The 20048-nt window shown below is 45.7% G+C and overlaps 1 protein-coding gene across 1 annotated transcript in view; it reads right to left on the bottom strand.

Annotated features, from left to right (window-relative positions):
* Nucleotides 1-17973, bottom strand: part of LOC142803543 (neprilysin-1-like) — a 153934-nt gene extending 135961 nt beyond the window's left edge. The window contains exons 1-2 of the mRNA XM_075888670.1: nucleotides 17833-17973; nucleotides 4129-4272 (exon numbers count right to left, since the gene is read on the bottom strand). Coding sequence (XP_075744785.1) covers nucleotides 4129-4272; nucleotides 17833-17835 — 147 coding nt within the window. The 5' untranslated portion in view covers nucleotides 17836-17973. The remainder of the gene's footprint in view (nucleotides 1-4128; nucleotides 4273-17832) is intronic.
* Between the last annotated feature and the right edge of the window lie 2075 nt (nucleotides 17974-20048).

Raw genomic sequence — 20048 nt, 5'->3', positions numbered from 1 at the left:
TCGGTTTTTACGGGCGATGACGGTGTACTGCCGGAATTCAGCCTCGGTTGTCCTACCTCGCCAATTCCTGATATTGTCGTTACACAGGAAGGAATTTGTAACCTTCTTCTGAACCTTGATGAAAATAAATCAACTGGCTTAGATGGCATTCCTAATGTATTTTTAAAATGTATGCTGAATGGTGCTCTTATTATCTCACTGATATATTTAACAAATCTTTGCGAGGTGGACAGGTTCCTAATGACTGGAAATGTGCTATGGTCATACCGATTCATAAAGAAGGTGCTAAAGACTGTGTAAACAACTACAGGCCTGTGTCTTTAACAAGCACGTGCTGTAAAACACTGGAGCATGTACTTACTAAGCACTTAACAGAATTTCTCGAAGAGCACAAACTAATGCCAGAACAACAACATGATTTCAGGCGAGGTTTCTCGACAGTGACGATTCTCAACGAGGTTTCACATTTCATTAGTCAAATCATAGATGACAGAGGGCAAGTTGAAATTATTTTTCTTGGTTTCAGAAAAACATTCGACAAAATACCACATCCAAAATTGCTGCATAAGCTTAGCATGATCCTGCAGAATGATGAGCTCATAAATTGGATAGCGGCTTACTTGATAAACAGAGAGCAAGTGGTTTGCATTAGGGGCACAAACAGCACGAGCCAGTCGGTAGGTTCAGGAGTTCCACAGGGCTCTGTCATAGGGCCACTGCTGTTCTTACTATATAAAAATGATTTAACAGCGGCTTCTCGCCCGATGTTATCATTAAGCACTATGCTGATGACACAGTCATCTATTCAAAGGCAGAATCAAACTACGACCAGGAAAAGCCTAATGAACATTTGGGCATGATAGGATCTTGATGCAAAAAATGACAAATGGTGTTGAACTCAAGCAAAATAGTTTTTATGCCGATTACAAAAAAACCAAGCCTCTCTTATTTCGTTACGTCATAAATGACGAACCACTCTGCCGTGTGTCCGAATAATAATACCTGGGTGTTTACGTCACAGGTAGCTTGAACTGAAACCGCCATATAGATTATATCTGTGACTAATTGCAAAAAAAGCTTTGGATGCTTCGTCGGAGGCTTGGTGACGCGACACCTGAAGTAAAACTTATAGCACATAAAACCGCAGTACTTTCGTTGCTGGAATATGCATGCCCGATATGGAAGCCATATACGCAAAATAATATCGCTAAATGTGAACAGGTTCAAAATAGAGCCTTAAGATTCATTTTTAATTCCTACCGTAGAACGCAGTCCATATCAAGTCTAAGAACTAGGGCTCAAATTCTTACACTGCCCGAAAGAATGAATATCAACAGCATGAAATTCTTTTTTCAGATATTCCACGGTATCTACAAAACAGAGATAACAAAAAGTTTCACTCTAGACACTTCGCATTCGCGGACAAAGCACACCAAACCCATTAAACCTCTGAAGCATAACACAAAATCGTTCAAGAATTCTTTTATTGTATCCGGTATTGACACATGGAATAAGTTACGAAATGACCTTGCACTGTGTAACAATGTTAAAGACTTCGAATGTGCGTTTCAAATGTTGAACTGAGCTGTGATAAGGCACTCACTTGCTCACCTGTGTTCTGCCGTGCTATGCTGCAGGGTGCGCATTCAATGTTGGATTTTAGATGCGGAGCATCTAATACTCGAGGCTTGTAGTGCGGCGCCGTCCGCAAGCTTCCTCCTCCTTCTTCCATCATCTGTGCATCCCTTCCTCCTCTACACACCGCGCGCGCTTCACTCCTCCACCATCTGTGCACCCTTCCTCCTCTACACACCGCGTGCGCTTCTCCTCTTCACGAACATTCGCTAGCTGTATAATGTAGCGCGCATGCGCCGTCACGCTTCGAGAATATCGGCAGCTGACGCGCGCGCATGCGCCGTCGCGCTTCGAGAACATCGGCAGCTGACGCCCGCGCATGCGCCGTTGCGCTTCTCCCCCTTCTCGAACATTCGACAGCTGACAGTGCATGCGCCGTCGCGCTGTATATATACTCAAGGTCGGCGCTCGCTCGCTAAGTGGCCGCTCGTCGGTTGGTTTGTACGGCGCGTCGACGTCCAAGGTCGCGGTGAAATGAATTCCAACGAATCCACAAACACAATGATCGACGTCCCTTCGACCAGCGCCGCCCTTTCGCATACGTGTGTACGTGTTCACTCATTTAACACCCCCTCCTACAACCACGTTAACCAATTTAGCCATCGACCCAAGTAAGTCGCAATTTACCACCCCATTTCACAACCACGTTAACCAATTTAGCTATCGACCCAAGTAAGTCGCACTTTAACACCCCGTTAACCAATTATATGCTCCGCATCCTCCTCAGTGTTCCCCAGAGGAAAGCTGCGGGCAATTTTTTTATTAATTTTTTGCATGGCTTTTGCTTTGTGTCAAATTGTGAGATGTTCCACTTTTTCATGGACTTTTGAAAATTGTGTGCCCAGATGAGCTACTCCTGTTTTGGCATGTATGCTAACAGTATGAATAAAATAAAATAAAATAAAAAAATGTACCAGCATGGCTGCATGCCACAGTCATAATGTGATCACGGCCGTTTTGCTAGGTTCACTCATGCAGAATTTGGTATTACGTGACATCAATAGATCACGAAGGCATGCGACTGGTGCAAACATGATAATCATGAGATGCGTTTCATGTCATGACTACATGCCTTAGTCAAGGCCCCAATAGTTTTCGACGTGCCACAGTGCTCATGCAAGCTGGCGTTCGTTTCGTCGCGTCACGCCGGCGTTGCGACGCCAGTCCCCGGTCCTGCCACAAGCTCGCACGCACGCGCCACACTGCGTTGCTTTAACGCATACGTGTTTCAGCGCATCCTGCGTCCCTCCTTGAAGAGGCAGACGCAGTGCTGTCTGGGTAACGCAGTGGGTGTGAAATGCAGCATGTCGCATTTCGCGCCAGTTGGCATCGTCCGCGCCGACGGAAGCTGGTCGCGCCAGTCGCGATGGCGTCAGACTATAGAGTTTTCACTTTTTGCCTACGTATAACGTCGCTGTTCCTAGCGTGCGTGCGCGTCAACGTTTCGTAGGAGTATATTGGGCCTTTCATGATGCACTTGCGGCTGTTTCGCTAGTTCCACATATACGAATTTCGGTGTTTCGAGACTTCAAGGGATGATGAAAGTATAGGACTGGTGCAAACATGATAATAGTCACACACGTGTCATGTAAAAATATGACAACATACCACGCTCATAGAGTGCTCACAGCCGTTTCGCTAGGTTCACATATACTAAAGTCGGCATTACGTGACGTGATTAGATGACGAAGGTAACCGACACATCCAAACACGATAATCATGACACGGAAGTCGTATACGGCTTAATTTAGCTCAACCTCGTAACGTTGTGCTGATTTTAAAATGACCTATCAAAACTTTTTATTCGTGCTTTGCATATTATCGATTCCCTCTGTACGTGGGATCTGCCTTTTGTTTTCATTTGGAGGCTTCCGTACTGCCATTATGGCCAGCACAGCACCAGCGCTGACACCATGGCAATCTCGCGTATCAGCGCCATGACAATCTTTTGTTTTTCGCTTGAATCGAACTATTTGAAGCTGCTGGGAACCCTGTGCGAGAAGGGACAAAAACAATAAATGCGGCGCATTCGGGTCGCTGCGCTCACTCAACTGGCGGCGATGAGCTCATCGGCGCCCATCTCCAGAGTTCTTGCTGATAACGAGATCCAGACGTGACTCTAGTTTTGCGATTTGCGGTTGCTCGCATGCAGCCTCTGCCGGTATGAACACCAGTCGCTTTTTGGTCACCAGTCGCAAATGATCGGACGACTGGTGCTAGCAGCCGGTTATCCAGCCTTATGGGACAACCGTTGCCATAGACATTATTCCTCTTTATGCGAGTAAGCGTAAATTTTATGTCATTCGCAAAACGTGGCGAAGCTTTTTGCTTACTGTTGTGTGAACTAGAGACTTGGCGGCAAACGCACCACAGAATGACAGACCGTGCGACAATATAAATGTGAGAATGGCTCTCGATTGTGGTTAATGTTTCCAAAAATGACATTCTCTCCGTTGCAACATGACCTGAATCTTACGTTGTAAGGGTTCTTACCATGGTGTCATCTTTCTCTGTCGACTTATCGGTGACCAAGTAAATGAACAGAAGTGTGCAGCTCAGCAGTCCTAACATTAGAATGATCAGCCCCGTAAGGAAAATGGTGGTCCAGCGGCGATTCTGGCTTCCCGAGCTGTCAACCTGCGGAATTCGGTAGTCGGTAAAGAGAAAGTCAGTGACACCTTGGTCATCCAAGTAAATATCAGGAACCATTGGTTTCGAATCTTTGAGAACTATGTTTGCGTTACTGTGACTTTTGAGTCATCATCAAATAAAATGAGAACATAGGCGTAGATTTACCTCATAATTTAATGAAGTCAGCTCACGAGGAAGCAACTAGGCCCTTTATTAAACCGTTTAGTCATCTCAGCTGTGAGCTGGGACATTCATTTAAAAAATAAGGCGAGCGGTACCTCTGATCGATTCGCTCTCGATGTCGTTACTGTGTGAGCTCGATTGTACTTCGGCGCATTTTATGGAGCCAGAAGCACGCCGACGCAGAGCGCAAGAATAAGAAGCAATAAATGGCCGGCTAGGCAAGGTATCGTCGAAGAAAGCTACATGCCTTCTATCCGTCTATCTATCTATCTATCTATCTATCTATCTATCTATCTATCTATCTATCTATCTATCTATCTATCTATCTATCTATCTATCTATCTATCTATCTATCTATCTATCTATCTATCTATCAACCTCTGTGCTCTAGGTGGTGCAATAAATAGGCATCATAATACTTCATTTAAGAAGTGATGTATATTTGCAAGGTAATGGTAACAAACAATGAGGCGAGTCACCGTATAAATTGATACTTTTGCCCGTAAGAGCTTGAAGTGGCTGAAAAAAAAGTCACAGTTGAGCACATCGTTCTGTATAATATATACATTATTCTCAGACCCCGGTAAATTTGTTGACGCACAGGTGAAAATATAAACACATCTTCGTAATGCACGCTCATAGAGTACTACACAAGAAAATTATGCAACGTTATGGCCAACATCTTTCCCACACCAGTGTGTGCATTATAATGCATAGTGGTTCTTAATGAGCAGGACCACAAGTGTTGATAAAACGAGGTAGTGGAACGAAAGTAAAAAATTCAGACGCTGGTTCAAAACGAAAAAAATGACAGAATATCCACGGAGTGAATTATGGAGAGTGGGGCGAAGAATCCGTCCGTCCATTCGTTCTTGCTTACGTCAGTACATGCGTGCGTCTGTGTCACCGCCCGTGCGTCTGTTCGTGCGTCCGCACGTCCATTTGTGCGTCCATCCCTGCGTTCGTCCATGCATCCGCTCCTGCGTCCGTCCATGCGTCCATTGATCCGTGCACCCTTCCGTGCGTCCGTCGAAGCATCTGTCTGCGTGTCCGTTTGTCCACCTATTCAACACCTCTAGTACCACCATCTTGCATCTTCTCATCATATATTCCCCATATAGAAGCACCGCCATCCGTCGGACATTCCGAGGACTGAACAAGAGGAGGCACGCGCACACATTCCCACGGCTTGCACTTCGTGTATACTTCCCACCTTTAACCACCTCGAGTTCGTTGTATATACTAGTTCACTGTATTCATGGCACCGCGGCCCAACGCATGCTAAACCTTTCCAAAACCAAGGAGGTTACGCCCAGCGAGTTTAACGTAGCAACAATTTCTTGTCGGATAGTGCTCAATGTAGATGTCAATGGCTATTAAAGGGGAATTAGAGACAGGAGAATTCGGCTTTTAGTTAACGCGCACGCTGGTAATTTTTTTATTGTTCAACAACGCGCAGAAGAAATCTCCCACCGGCACCACCTTGGAGGTCAAAATGTAAGACTGGTTACACACTACTACAACTACTACTACTACGAGGGACGAACGGGTGCCGCTTTAAGGAGCTTCGCCCCTAAAAGAAACGGAATGCCGGCAGCTACTGGGCGCGCGCTCTGGTTCTTTTTTTCGTCTTCGCCGCTCTTCAGAAATGAAAAGCCACATTTTCGCCGCAAAGACGGAGCAATAAACGAGATAACAAGAAATTTGAACGTCACGCGACGAATGACAAGTCAAAACGGGCCCCGCGTTGCTAATGCACAAATTACGCACGAAACGTACTCACAGGTACAGATGAACGACTATGCAGCGAATGCACCCATAACCGTTGTGCACCCAGTAACTACAGCAGAATTGTCATGGTGAAAGCCCAAGGCGTTCGATTCTCTCCACCTCGAGCTGCTGCGTCCTGACAATCTGGTGACGCACGCTTATTGCTTCATCTGAATGGTGATGCTGAAAACACAATAGTTTCCCCATGACGGCCATCGCAAGTGGTAAGTGGTTTATATAAATAGCTTGCCGTCTCAACGTTGGAGGTGCTCTTTCGTTGTTCCGTGGCTGACACCACGCCCTCACAAGCGTGAGTTAAGACGAACAATTCCGGATGGCGAAGTATTTTGCTAGATTATTTTTCTGTCTTGTGTTTTCATATATGTAGACATACTTACACACATATGAAGAACAGCCTCGGTCGTCGACGCTGGTGAGGAAATACAGCCAAGAGTGTCCGTACCATTGTTATTGCAATAATATTTAACAGTTCCAGGCCAAACAGCTCGTACGGGTTTTTCTATTTCAAGACAATTCTTCACGAGATATCGACGCTTAATTTGTCCAGCACACGGGTGGGTAAACAACAGTTCTATCGCTCTCTTCACCTTTATGCCACCAGAAGTTAGCACCTCGCAAGACAGAGCTATGTCGTCCTTGTCCTTACGCAATTCCGTAACTGGAGAAGCCTTGCACAATTTTCCCGGCGTGTTTAATTCGTTTACGAGTGCAATGTATCTGTCTTTTTATCCGACTATGTGCTTGTATTTTCATTTACATGAGCTGGACTAAGTCCTTAATTGTATTATCGTCTCCACATGACCCGAGACGACCACAGTGACCGACGCCTTGCGTGGGCGGAAGCCTTGGCTCCCCACTACGGTAACAAATTCGGACTATTCTATGTGGACACCTCCGGCACTTACCACGGAGGTTGGTACACAGCCACAGTCGCTCTCCAAAACACCGGAGAAAACGAACTCACCTTCCAAGCACAAAACAATACGCTCGTGGAGGAGATCGTCATCTAGTTAGCTGTCGCAGATCTAGGCTCGGGGGTCATTATCAGCGACTCCATAGGTTGCCTGCCGCAATATTGAAGAGGGCTGCAATGCTTACTTAGCACATAAAACAATGCAGCACAGCCAGTACCTAGGCGTGCTCATGCACGGAACGGTCATTTCGGCTCCATCTCATACGGGCTCCGATGGTAATGAGTAGAGACAGGAAAATTGGCAAATGCGTATTTTATTTCTTTAATTCCTATCGTGTCATTTTGACATGTGAGCACATATTGAAGGCTAAGAAAAGCTTTCTTAGTGTTTTATAGTGCCAATGAATGACTGTTTTGGACGTTGTTGCCTAAACTCTTATAAGTGTCAATAAATGCCTGTTTTCAAAATTGGTGCCTGTATAAATGCTATTTACCCAGAAATATTGCTTGCAAGTGCCGCTCGAGTCTGGCATTTCTGATAACCTGCAAAATTGAGCTTCGAAACACTACGTGGTGCAACCTATACTCCAACTCACAAGTTACTTTCACCAATGTCAAGTGTACAAGGTTTTTTACACAACAGGAAGGTCGATTAGCCTCTACAGAGGTATTCCTCCGCCCCGCGTCATCTATTCGGCATCTTTACGGCATCAGCTCGCTTGCGTAGAGATGCGGAGGAGTTTTAGTGCAGCAGCAGGGCGATGAAGAACGAATGCGAAACCACGGAGTATCATCAGGGGAAAGTAAAGTGTAGATAGAAAAGGATATTCATGTAGTTTTGTTTTATTTTTCATTTACTTCTTAGATGGCGCTTCACTAGGTCACAAGAGAAACTTTACTTGGACAGTGGAAGTTGTTGCGTGCCGAATGAAAAGCTTTGTATCACTAGAATTTTTTGGATTGGTTCATTACAAGCTGCGAAAACATGATGCGAGGAGGTGAGCTTGAAACCTTCGCCACTCACTCGATGTAGACTTCAAAAGTGAAACTCTTTCCCTGCCCTATTAAGTACCGAAGCAACTCGGACCTGGAGGATCACACGACGTGGACGCATTAGCATGTCATGCACGCGTAATTTACAGCGGTAAGCACTGTTAGAGTGAACCCGACCCAGCGTGCAGCACTGTGTGGAGTGTCAGTGCAGCCAGCGCGGCTGCGCATCGAATCCAAGTTGCGCAGGCGCACACGAGCGTGGCGCTCTTGCTGTGCTACGGACAAGCGAAACCAGCGCTTCAGTATACTACGGAGTGGCTCGCTCAAGCGATGTAGCCGACGACGTAAAGCAGCTACCGTGTGTCCACGTACGCATGCATCATCACGCTTTGATGCGTGGCCACACCAACACACTGGCGCTGCGCAGAGCGCGGCCACGCGCTCGCTTGTTCACCCCAAGAGTGCTCACTGCCGCACATTCGCATAACATGCCTATGCCATGCCATGCACGCAAGCGATGTTCTGTTGTTTCGAGGTTCTCGGTATAGTACGACCTGTTTCTGTGGGATGGATCCCTCTCTGCGCTCTCGTTTGGAGACGATGGCATGAATCACGTATCTTTACCACGATACACAGCATCGCACAGCTAGAACTCCTCTAAGGAACGATGCACCAAAAACACGCGAAGTGTTGTGAATGCTGGCGCCGGCACGATGCACAATGTAAGAGTGGCGACGGCACCAATGCAAACGAAATGAAGGCAGCTTAGTCTCGCATCTCGCAAAAAAAATAAGGATGCACATAGATTCCGTCTGTATGTTTCAATATTTCAGCCGACTTTCATACTTCTATTCAGGCAACACATTGTACAAAATACACATGTCTCAAATAGTTCTCGCAGTGTCACGTACAACTTCAACGTATGCAGGACCATTCCTTGTTGTATACACCACCATGTTCGGGTGCAGACAAGTGAGATGGCCAAGCGGGGTTCAGTCTCACATTTCACCTCAATAAAGCGCGCGTAGCACTGCAAATCTTGGCAGATAAGATCGCGAGTGCCCAGTGTATGCATTTTTGTAGCTTCTCGAAATTTGCAAAGGGCCCTATAAGGTGTTCGAAGACAAAAAAAATTGAGCCTGTGCAGTTAGACCATTTTATTACGAGGCAACAAAAAACTTTTTGCATATTGTGCTCTGACTATTTGCACCTGCGCAGGTCTTCTCAGCTATGCTGAAAAGTGAGACTCGGACGGATATTCATTTGTCGGTGAAAAACTAACTCACCATGCTGGAGTAGAACTAGAGAGACAGTATGCTGCGAACCCTGCGGGAAAAATGCGTTGCTATGTAAAACCATTAGCGCCTCTGTAGTATCATAAATTGAAGCATTTTTGTTTGCTTTCCTGAAGTAGACACAGATCCCAAATTTATTTCTTCGGAAATCCTAATTTGGTCAAAATTTATTGTACCTATAATTACGAATATGGGACCAAAAAACAGTGTTCTGCCTGTCTATTTTTGGCGCCTAAACCTATTTTTTAGTGCCCATAAATTCGGCCTCTAGTCATGAGTCGCTGGTGCCGCTGCTCGTGCGCTCACTATTCAGGCACCATCCGGGCCCCCTTACAATTTCGACCTTGAATCCAATCCCACGTACACATTTAAGGAGGTCACTCAGTTTTATTGATTAGGCCATCAAGTCTATCCCGAACCCTTTAAGGGCCTCACGAAGGTGGAGGAGCGGACCCTCCTTCACCTTTACACCAAAACTTTATTGTGCCCGGCAATTCTGCAACACTTCAACACCGCTTGCACGGGGAAGTGCCCACATTGTGAGGAAAATTTTTGTGGTATTTTCAACATGGTGCGGGCGTGTCAAAGACTCCAAACCTCACCTTTATGTTCAACCCTTCCCGGGAAGACTGAAAGGCAGCCCTGCTCGACCGCTTTAGCCTGTCGGCCCAGCGGGTCTTGGTTGAGGGTGCCCGGGCCGCGGCCAACGCCAGTGGGCTCCCGTAAAGGGGCGCCCACTTAGTGTTTCGACGGGGCGGCCCCTTAAGGACCAATCTCCCCCCTCCCTTCACATAGCTTAAAGACCTAAATGTTTTCCTCCTCCTCCACAATTTCCAAAGATTGTCTAACACTTGCTCTCTGTGCCTGCTTCTTCGATGAAGATTGTTTCATGACGACGAACTTTCTCTGATGGTGTACTCGCACAATCTGTAGGAAGCATTGCCAGTCTTTGTCTTGTGAGAAAATTGCTTGCTGTAAGTGGGGTTCATTCTGATAATTCTGCACACACAAAAGGATTTGGTCACAAATTTATCACTGCTACAACTTGAACGAAGAGAGTCAAAAGTCCTCAATAAAAAATGATTTCGCAGTGTTTTACTTGAAAAAATAATCTAGATTTAACATATCTAATTAGTCATTCCGAAATCATCCCCATGAAGCAGCCTGTTCGGTGATAAATTTCCGGATGACCCCGTGACTAGCGAAATACGATTCTAATTCGACTTGATTAACTCGTGAAGTCGCTTAATCTCCTTTGAGGCCTTCCAAAACATCTTGGCATAGCTTAACTATGCCTCGTCGAGACACAAACCATTTCAAGGCTAGTAGAAAACTGTCTTAAGTAGTACTGGTTTATGAGCTTAAGTTTAGTCAAGCTACTTAGGTCATTGGTCACTGTCAATCTATTTATGTAGCTTATATTTCAACGGAACAGCCAAGCATGTAATTACTGTCAACATAAACAAAATCGAAGAGAATTGAAATAACAATGCCCGAAGTGCGCACACAAAAGATGATATTGAGACTGAGTGTAGACGTTTAAAAGAAACAGCCTATGATAACAAAAACTACTTGCCTATAAGGTAAAATGACGTAATAAAATGATTCTTAAACCCTTCCTGCATATATTTAAACGAGCATTACAATCCAAGCTGCGGCGGCTGCATTTTCGATGGAGGTAATAATGCTGTTGGCTCGTGTGCTCAGATTTCCAGAGTCCTCCTCTATGGCTTCCCTCATAATCACATGGTTCTTTTGGGTACTTTAAACTTCACAGAATAATTTTATTAAACATGAAGAACCTCGTTATTTCGAAGAAAGCGCATAAGCTTCTAAGAAACTATTTCCACGGTTCAACAGTTGCTGAATCGCCGGCTCCTGTGTTCTTTAGACTTCTGCTTCACTCAACCTAACTGAGAAAACGGGCGAAAGACAAGCAATGGTAGAGTTTTAAAAAGACACGACGTACAGGTAGTTGGTTTTGCACAGCTTGAAGCGAAACACAACTAATAAAACAAAAACAAAAAATTAAGAGCACGAAGACTAGTATTACTAATATTAGCGATGTGGAGAGATGTCCTCTAAGTGCATCGCACGATAGCATCGCACGTTTTCTCCTACAACTTAATTTGGCCCATGATACAAGTGCATAAAAGTACAATGAATGTTTTATATGCGCAAACATTAGAAAAAAATTTGGCACAGCCCAGGTACCCTTCGAATCGACTTAATGCGATGCTTGTGGAGGGAAGGTGAGCATGTCGCAATTATGACACGTTATGAAATGACACTAAATATATATACAAATTTCCTACGTACAGACATTTGTTGAAGAGTTGTAGACGTTTAAAAAAATAGTTGTTTGCATTTGTGCAACGATACCAACTGAAATATCCCTATTAGCAACCCCAGAAGCTGATATGAAGCACTGATGCTTGCGAGGATGCTGGCCTGGACACTGTTAAATCATTGAACTTCTGCGCATGGCACCTAACCACATTTGACGTTAACCCCACGTGAGGAATGTATCAAAGCTGTACATATGCAATGGGATAATTAGATAGGCAGCACTGCAACCACTATTCACCCGTCACGAAGATTAGCGTCTGTTTAAAAAGTATCTCTGACACCTGGCATAGCTCTGTGCTTGAATGCTTCATCGCCACGCAGAATGCTTGGGTTCAATTCCAGCGGGAACTATCACATTCATTCTTTACATTAGTCAAGTCGACGCTATGTCACGTATTAACAATCGTGCGTTAAAAATTGCCCATGTGTGTACTCGTAGTTCCTCGGTAGGTACTAAGCGTCAAACACCTGTAGTACAGAGGTGCATAGTAGTGGCACATACACGCCCTTGGGTATGTGCCACTGTCTGGCGGAAAGTGTTTGACGACGTACGCGATGGTAATGTGGCATCATTCCTGTTTTGACCAGCGGGTCATATTTTTCAAACGATCTTACCCTCCCATGCTAATTTTGATTCACGCCAGGTTGAGGGAGTGATCGCGAGAGCACCCAAACGCAAATGGCTAGATAGATGAGAGATACATTAGGGTCGCTGAAGTTTGCTAAGAAATGTTTCGCATTTGAAAAATGTCCCCACCTCCCAAAAGGGAACCATGAGGAAATGTGAATGCATTGCGTGGCATCCACAACAGTGTCTCACACGTGACAACCCACAGTCAAAACAACATTCTATTCTTTTTTTTACACCAAGCAGCCGATAGCGTCCTTGCCTAACGTGGCGTTCTTATGTTGCGAGAAATGCGGTATGCCTTTCCAGCTTTAGAGGGAAAACAGCCTCAAGTTTGCGCAGCGCTGTTCGCCGCCCTAGCGGAGAGAGGGCGAAGCTCCGATCGCTCAGACGGGCCGCACTTGGCATAGACGGGCCGCGCTTGGCCTGGTTTTCCAAAAAACGGGGCGTTTATCCCGCAATGCGCGCGCTATGGGCGTCGCTTCTTCTTCGTCTTGGAAAGCGGGAACATACTCCTGCTGCATTGTGAGCGGCTTCGAAGTTTAAATTGTCTCAGAGCGGAAAAGTGCCCGTAAATTTCTACAATTTGCAATGCAAGTAGTGCCAGCATCAAAGGCGTCAGGAGTAAATTACGGCAGTTCGTCGATATTCCACGGTCTTGTCACATTGGCGAATTTTTCGTGGTGCAGAGCATTACCGACTCTTAACAGGAGAAACGGAATGGTACTTTTGGAAACTTAAGCTACAGCAAAAAGACAGCTGTGGTACATTTCGAGTTTGGCCACCTGCTTTCCGACGCAACCAAGTTGTAATGCTAATGCGGCTGAGCTTGCTAGCTTGATACACCACTGTTAGATTACCGTACCGTGAGCTATGCAAGTGTTTTATTCAGCTGATGGCTGTGCACTTTTCGTCTCCGCTCAGTGCCAATAGATTTATTCTGCTTGTTCGCACTAAGTGTTTAGACGTACAGGTCTCGTAAGCAACACCAACTGGTAAGGTAGCAGTCTTAGGTGTTGCAATGGTAGTATCGAAGTCTTCGATTCCTGCATGAGCCAGTTGCACTTACATGTGAGCAAAACACTGTGCTTAGATTTTAGTGTAAGAATGACAGACAGAGCGTGTTGGTTTTGGATATTTCCAGCGCATGCTGGGATGACGCTCAATGCAAACAGAAGTGGTGCTCAGTGTGGGTGCAACGTCGGTCCGTTGTCCTTGTCGCGCCTTACACATCAAATAGATTTAGGTGAACCATACAAAAAACATTGATGGCTGGAATTATTCTTGCGTCTTACACTACTGCGTGATTCTTAATGATACCATTGTTTTGGCACAAAAAATATTGTATAGCCACATTACCTTCTCCGGTTTTGTTATCGCCTCATTTTACTGCTAGTGATTTTCCGGGCAAACGCCTCGAGTGTTCGAGAAGCTTTAGGACTGCAGCAGATCACTTTGCTAATATTACTCCCACTTCGCGAATATTGCAGATTATTCTGGAACCTACGTCACCTCTCTCTCTCTCTCTCTCTCTAGGCGATTATTATTTAGGTGAAAGGAAAAGTACCACCCGTAATGGTCTATCCTTACGGTGACACCCCAAAATGGTCTGCACGGGGATGGTTTGTGGAGTTAAAGAGTATAGGTAGGGAAGGAAGGAAAAAAAAACTCTGTCTCACAGCCGCAGATCCAAATAATCGCGAGCCGCGAACCGCCCGGAAAGGCTGCCAAGAAGATCAGGAGAGGAAAACCTGCCGAGTAGGAGTAAGTTTAACGGGCCTTCAGGCGCGTAGTTGAAGTGTAAGCGCGGAGGGAAGCAATCGCCCGAGCACATAGCCACACCAAGCTGGTGGAAAAAAAAAAGAGTGTAGATGGCGTCGAATCACCGGGAGAAGTTCGACAAGCCTCTGGGTAGGAGGGAAGAAGGAGGAAAGTTCCAAGGCGCTCAAAGAGCGCGCTGTCCTCAAAGAATCTGCTCAGCGCTCCGAACACACGCTTGATCACACTTCCGCTCGCCCTTGAGAAAAGAAGGTCATCGACGGTGGTAGCGAGCCTCCCGCGATGATAAGCATCCAAGACAGCACAGCGCTCATCCGAGTAGGCATTGCACTGCTGGAGATTGTGTTCGCGAGACTCTGGCCGCATGCAATGGGAGCAGGACGGGCTTTTCTGTGTGGTGAGGGAATGTAGTCACTCCACCGTTCAGGGCCGGCCAATGACAATAACGCTTGAATACTCAATGACACGTATATAAATACTGACGCGCCTCACCACTTGCCAGTTCATCGACGGCCGACGATCTGTTCGCCGCTATCAGTGCCAGTGGGCGTTGCTGTAACCTTACCTTTAATTTGCGGGCCACAACTTTCGCCAAATAAACAGTTTCATCTCGTAATTACAGTCTGCTTCCTTCGTCCACGTAACGACCCCATTACAATATCCTTGCATACACCTGCGATGCGGGCGATATACAGCTGCCGCTATGAAAGTGATTTAAACAGGGGCCAAGGTCGTAATGAAGATTTTTCGATGGTGTCGCGAAATTACACGTGGTTTTATGGGTAAATGTCGGCGTAACCAAAAACATGCTCGATCCTTGTTGGCATTGTGTAGCATGACGAAGACCAACCAAGCTGCCAAAACAACCAAAGTGACATTCGAATCAGTGAGCACGCTGCGTGATCAATGGCAAGTATAATATTAAAGGTGAAACTCCTTATAGCGGCACCCGTTCGTTCCTCGTAGCCGTTGTAGCATGTAACAGGTATAACAAGTCGACCTCCAAGGTGTTGCCCGTGAGAGATTTGTTCTGTGCGTTGTTGAACAATAAAAAATGATGCTCAATGTGCATGCCATTGGCTGCTAATGGGGAATGAGAGACAGGAGCATTCGGCTTTTAGTTAACGCGCACGCTGCAATCCCCATTAGCAGCCAATGGCATGTACATTGAGCACTATCTGACAAGAAAAGGTTGCTACGTTATACTAGCTGGGCGTAACTTCCTTGGTTTTAAAAAGGTTTAGCGAGCGTTGGGCCGCAGAATCATGAATGCAGTGACCTAGTATGTACCATGAACTTGATGTGGTTAAAGGAGGGAAGTAGACCTGAAGCGCAAGCCGTTAGAAAGTGTGCGTGTGCCACCTCTCGCTCAGTCGTTGGAATGTCCGCCGGACGGCGTTACTTCTATATGGGGAATATATGATGAAAAGATGCGAGATGGTGGTACTTGGAGCGTTGAATAGATGAATGAACGGACACACAGAAAGATGCATGGATGAACGCATGAACGGACGCAGAGACGGACGCACGAACAGACGTACGCACAGACGGGCTGATGGACGCATGGACGGTCACACTGACGGACGCATGGACGGATGGAAGCATGAACGAATGGACAGACGAATGTTTCACCCCACTCTCCATCCTTCACTCCCAGAATATGTTGCCATTTTTTAAAAATAAAACCTGCACTGCTGGAAACACGTCTGTTCGAAGTAGCCGTAAAATACTTTATCATTAGGCTTTCAAAGGAGCAGTAAAAAATTCAAGGTGGCATTGAACGTACGATAAGTCATTGTTCAAACACAAAATGAACGTCGGCAAAAGACAAACTCTCATGTAACTTAACAGTGCACATTGCAATAGTGCCAGAAACTCAACAGAGAAAACGCGAGTTTAGTCTCTTCACACTGATGTCCTAACAGATATAAAGCCACGCCAAATACTTGGCTGCCAAGCAATCGAAATTCGAACGCTATTACGAACGCGTGCGAAAGTGTGGTTGTTGTTTGCCGACAACTTTCAGAAGACACGACTGTAAAAAAAAAAGAGCACTGCCGCAGCAAGGGCGCGTTTTACCGTTAACATAGATAGAGAACTCGCTCCGCCACCTCACTTCTAATGTGGTGTGAAAAGTGGCTGTGCACCATTGACTGGCTCACAGCACTCGCTCAAAGAAATTGTGTTTGACTTTCTTGGTACCACAACCGTAGTCAATGAATTGCTCTCGGTTTTGGTGAGATTGGAACCACGAAAGCGTTTTCATAATCTTTTCACACCTTCGGGGCAAGTCACAGGTGACGCTGCCCGAGCAAACACAAGGCGAGAGCGGGGTACTGAGCGACTCGCTTTTGCTGGCAAGGCAGCGAAACGCGCGTGGTGCAGCGCCGCCTGGCTGAGGTTGGGAGGCCGAGTAGCTAGCGTACATGGTTAAAAAAAACTAAGAAGTGAATAATACAGCATCCTGGCTCGACGTTTGCGTTGCAACGCGTTGTCTCGAGCACACATTTCTGGATCATATTGAGAGGCGCCCAGCCAGCAAACAATCCAGAGTGAGGTGTTAGAGGACGGGAAAGTGGGGCACAGGGAGGAGAGAGAGCGAACGCCGAGAGAAGGAGCGACGAAGAACTGCACTTGTAATTGCATCTGACGGCCATATTGTCAGCATTTCATCAACATCAAAAGCTACACAAACGCTGGTAGCACAAATGCTATAAACACGTTGCAAATGCACTGCATTGAGGCGGTGGCAAGTAACGTTCAAGTCAAGGAAGTGGGGTTCTGATTGCTGGGGTCGAGGATCAGCGCACGCGCCCGCAGCCGTTCGTGACAGCTGCCGAAGCCGAAGCATCACGTGGGGGGGGGGGGGGGGGTCAGGTTGCTAGGGACGCACCCGCGTGCAGCCTTGCGATAAAAAAAGGGCGGTAAATGGTTCCCGACGAACTAATAAATGCAAACGGGGACAGTCTTCCCGAACCCTGATTGCTTGCGAAGCAGCTGCGGTGCGCACGGCATTGACCCGGTTTAAACGGGCGCCAACGTGGTGTTAGAAGAACGGTTTCAAGTAGAACTTGGTGTAGCATTTACTCGAGTAAACAACGTCAGTATTGGCGAATGCGCTCGGCTTCGCTAACCCTCGCTACGAAGCCGATCGCCTGGTTAGCTGTAATCGCATCGGCAGAAATTTCAGCGGGTTAAGGTACGGCGTCTTCCGGCGTCTTCTCCATTGCAAATAAATGAGCCGAAAGAGTATTACCAAGTGATGTACGTTCGAGCGTTACGAGTGGTAATGAGGGTGAAGCGAGAGAGTACATGTTTCAACGTGTACGTTTAGGCGCACGTCAGGTTTGTTGAGCATGGACTGGCGAATCGGCTGTGTGGGGAGCGTTGTTTGTAGTAGCGGAGCAAGCTTGCGGCGGGTGAGTGACGCCTGCGCGCACTGCAAGGGAAGCGTGACGTCAATCGTACGGAGGAACAGGGTTACAAAGGCTACTCAAAGAGCTGCTTTTCGTCTAAAGAAAATTCCAAGAACCTCAGCACTACATTGAATTGTTGTAGTGCGGTGTCTGTATTAGCACTTGTGCCTTCGCTGGACATTAGGATAAGTTAGTGAGACAGAAAAGCAGTCACAATACCATGTTCTGTCAGAGTAGGTGTGAACCTTCCAGAAATTAAGCCGGTGACCTTGTACGCAGAAGAGCGAGGAGCCTCCTCAGTCCGAAACGAACGAGCGTTTCCAGCTACTGGTCTTCGAACGACCCTGCTCACGCACCATACGCGCTTTGCAGTTTCTTTTTCTTCACATCAGCAGTGCTGCCCCATTCCAAAGACAAATGCGATGAACTTACTAGAAAAGAGGAAGAAATGATATAGTGGGTCACCCTATGAAATGTTATCTTGCTTTTCTGCCGTAATAGAATAAGTTATGGTGCTCCTCTATAAGGGCGCAAATATCAATTACGAGGCTATGATGCTGAGTCAGCCCAATGATTTTTTTTTTACGTTCGCAGGTCTAGTCTCGTACAGTTACCATTATGCTTTCGCCGCAAAGAAAGCGAATCTAGTCATCATTTCCCCTAACAGGTGTATTATTTGAAAGTCAAAGAATAAGGTTATTAGAAGAACTTCTTTGTAGCATGGCAATAAATATGTTTCTATCGGTGGTCCTCTTTTTTAGAGCAATTGAGAAAAGTTTTAGCCTCAGGAACATGTACGAAGTCTTATGCGATTTTCTAAAGGAAACGAAATGAATAGATTGTTAGGCTTAGACATAAGTTTACTTTATTTTCAACCTTAGTAGCTTGTTTGGTTTTCATATTTTTCATGAATCGTCCTATTTTTCTTCATGTTTGACCAGTGTGTTTTTTTTTTAAATGTCCAACCGTATTCTGCTAGTCAAACAGTTTTATCTTTAAAATAAGCAACCGTCCGCTTGGTGGTCGATGCCCTGTGGGAGGTTGCGCCAGGACTCCAATGAAGAATCATAAAAACAACAACCTAGATTATCATATTCGGTGACAACCTAAGAATAAATACAGTCTCCACCCACGAGGCCTCATCGCCCCTATGTTTCCATGCCTCCACGCTACAAAGGAAGTAGTTGCCAAACAGTGGCCCTAATTTTCACGCTTACAAGTATTACGTTACAATACTTGATTGGTGTGGAAGTACAGAATCTGAAGCTAGATAAATAAACTTGAGAATGCGTGGACTTTCTTGTCAGCATAGTAATATATTTGTTCTTTAAATCGCACCCCCTACTGCGCTCACCTTTGAGTCCACGAAGAAGCAGTGCACATTTCTCCAAGGTGATGTTTCTGTTCGGTAATTAAGGTTCTACTAAACAATCACTGCCACATTTATTGTAATGTTTAAAATTACGAAAATGTTGTTTTGCGGTTTCACTGAACGAAACAGGGGAAATAATCATATTAACTTAGGCTGTTTGCTTTTTTTTTACAAAACTTTCGCTGCCAGGTTTCTTGGCTGTGTTCTGTAACTATGAGAACTATGATGCGAAGCGAAGAATGAAGAAAAAACTTCACAGAAGAATACAGTGGTGTATTCAAGCTAACATTTCTCTTCCAGAACAGATGTTGGCTTCAGACGGCGGCGATGCACCATGGACTGCGTCTTCTACTTACATTTGTAGAACATTAGAGGAGCTGTGGAAGCATGGCTGTTGCGGCATTAATAGATATTAAGAAGGCATTCGACACTGTGAGCCACCTTTCTGTGCTGTACAGGCTTACCTCACTAAGGGTTCATGGTCATATCTTTCAATAGATCGCCAACTTCCTGCGTAACAGACAAATATACGTTTCAACCAATAATAGAGACAGCGATCGCTTCAACTTGAGCAGAGGTGTACCCCAAGGAAGTTTTCTTAGTCCGCTTCTTTTCGATGCTGCAATGGCGGGTATTCCAGAAGTGCTGCCTGAAGTCTTGAACATATTCATGTATGCAGATGACATATGCATATGCACTTCCCACAAATCACTGGAAGTTATCGAACATTGGCTTCAACTAGAACTAAATGCAATAAGTGATTACCTCAAAGAGTGAGGCATGCAGATTTTTCACGCCATATCGGTAGATCTGCCGTTAACGAGAAAGACAGTGAAAAACTTGAAGCTTTTCGTAGATGGCCAGAGAATCAAAATCGTACGAAAGCATTGCTTCCTTGGTGTTACCTTAGATAGCCAACTCAGATGGTGTCAGCTTATTGCTGATCTAGAAAATCTTGTGAACTGCACCATGAATAATATACGTCGCAACCCGGGAACAAAATAGGGCAGTACACCAGCGTCTCTACTCCACGTCAATTGTGCGCTAATCCGACAGAGAATTG

The sequence above is a fragment of the Rhipicephalus microplus genome, chromosome 3, assembly GCF_043290135.1.
Source record: "Rhipicephalus microplus isolate Deutch F79 chromosome 3, USDA_Rmic, whole genome shotgun sequence".
In the NCBI taxonomy this organism is placed as follows: Eukaryota; Metazoa; Arthropoda; class Arachnida; order Ixodida; family Ixodidae; genus Rhipicephalus; species Rhipicephalus microplus.
The sequence above is the reverse complement of the archived record's forward strand: the minus strand, read 5'-3'. Positions and strand labels throughout refer to the sequence as shown.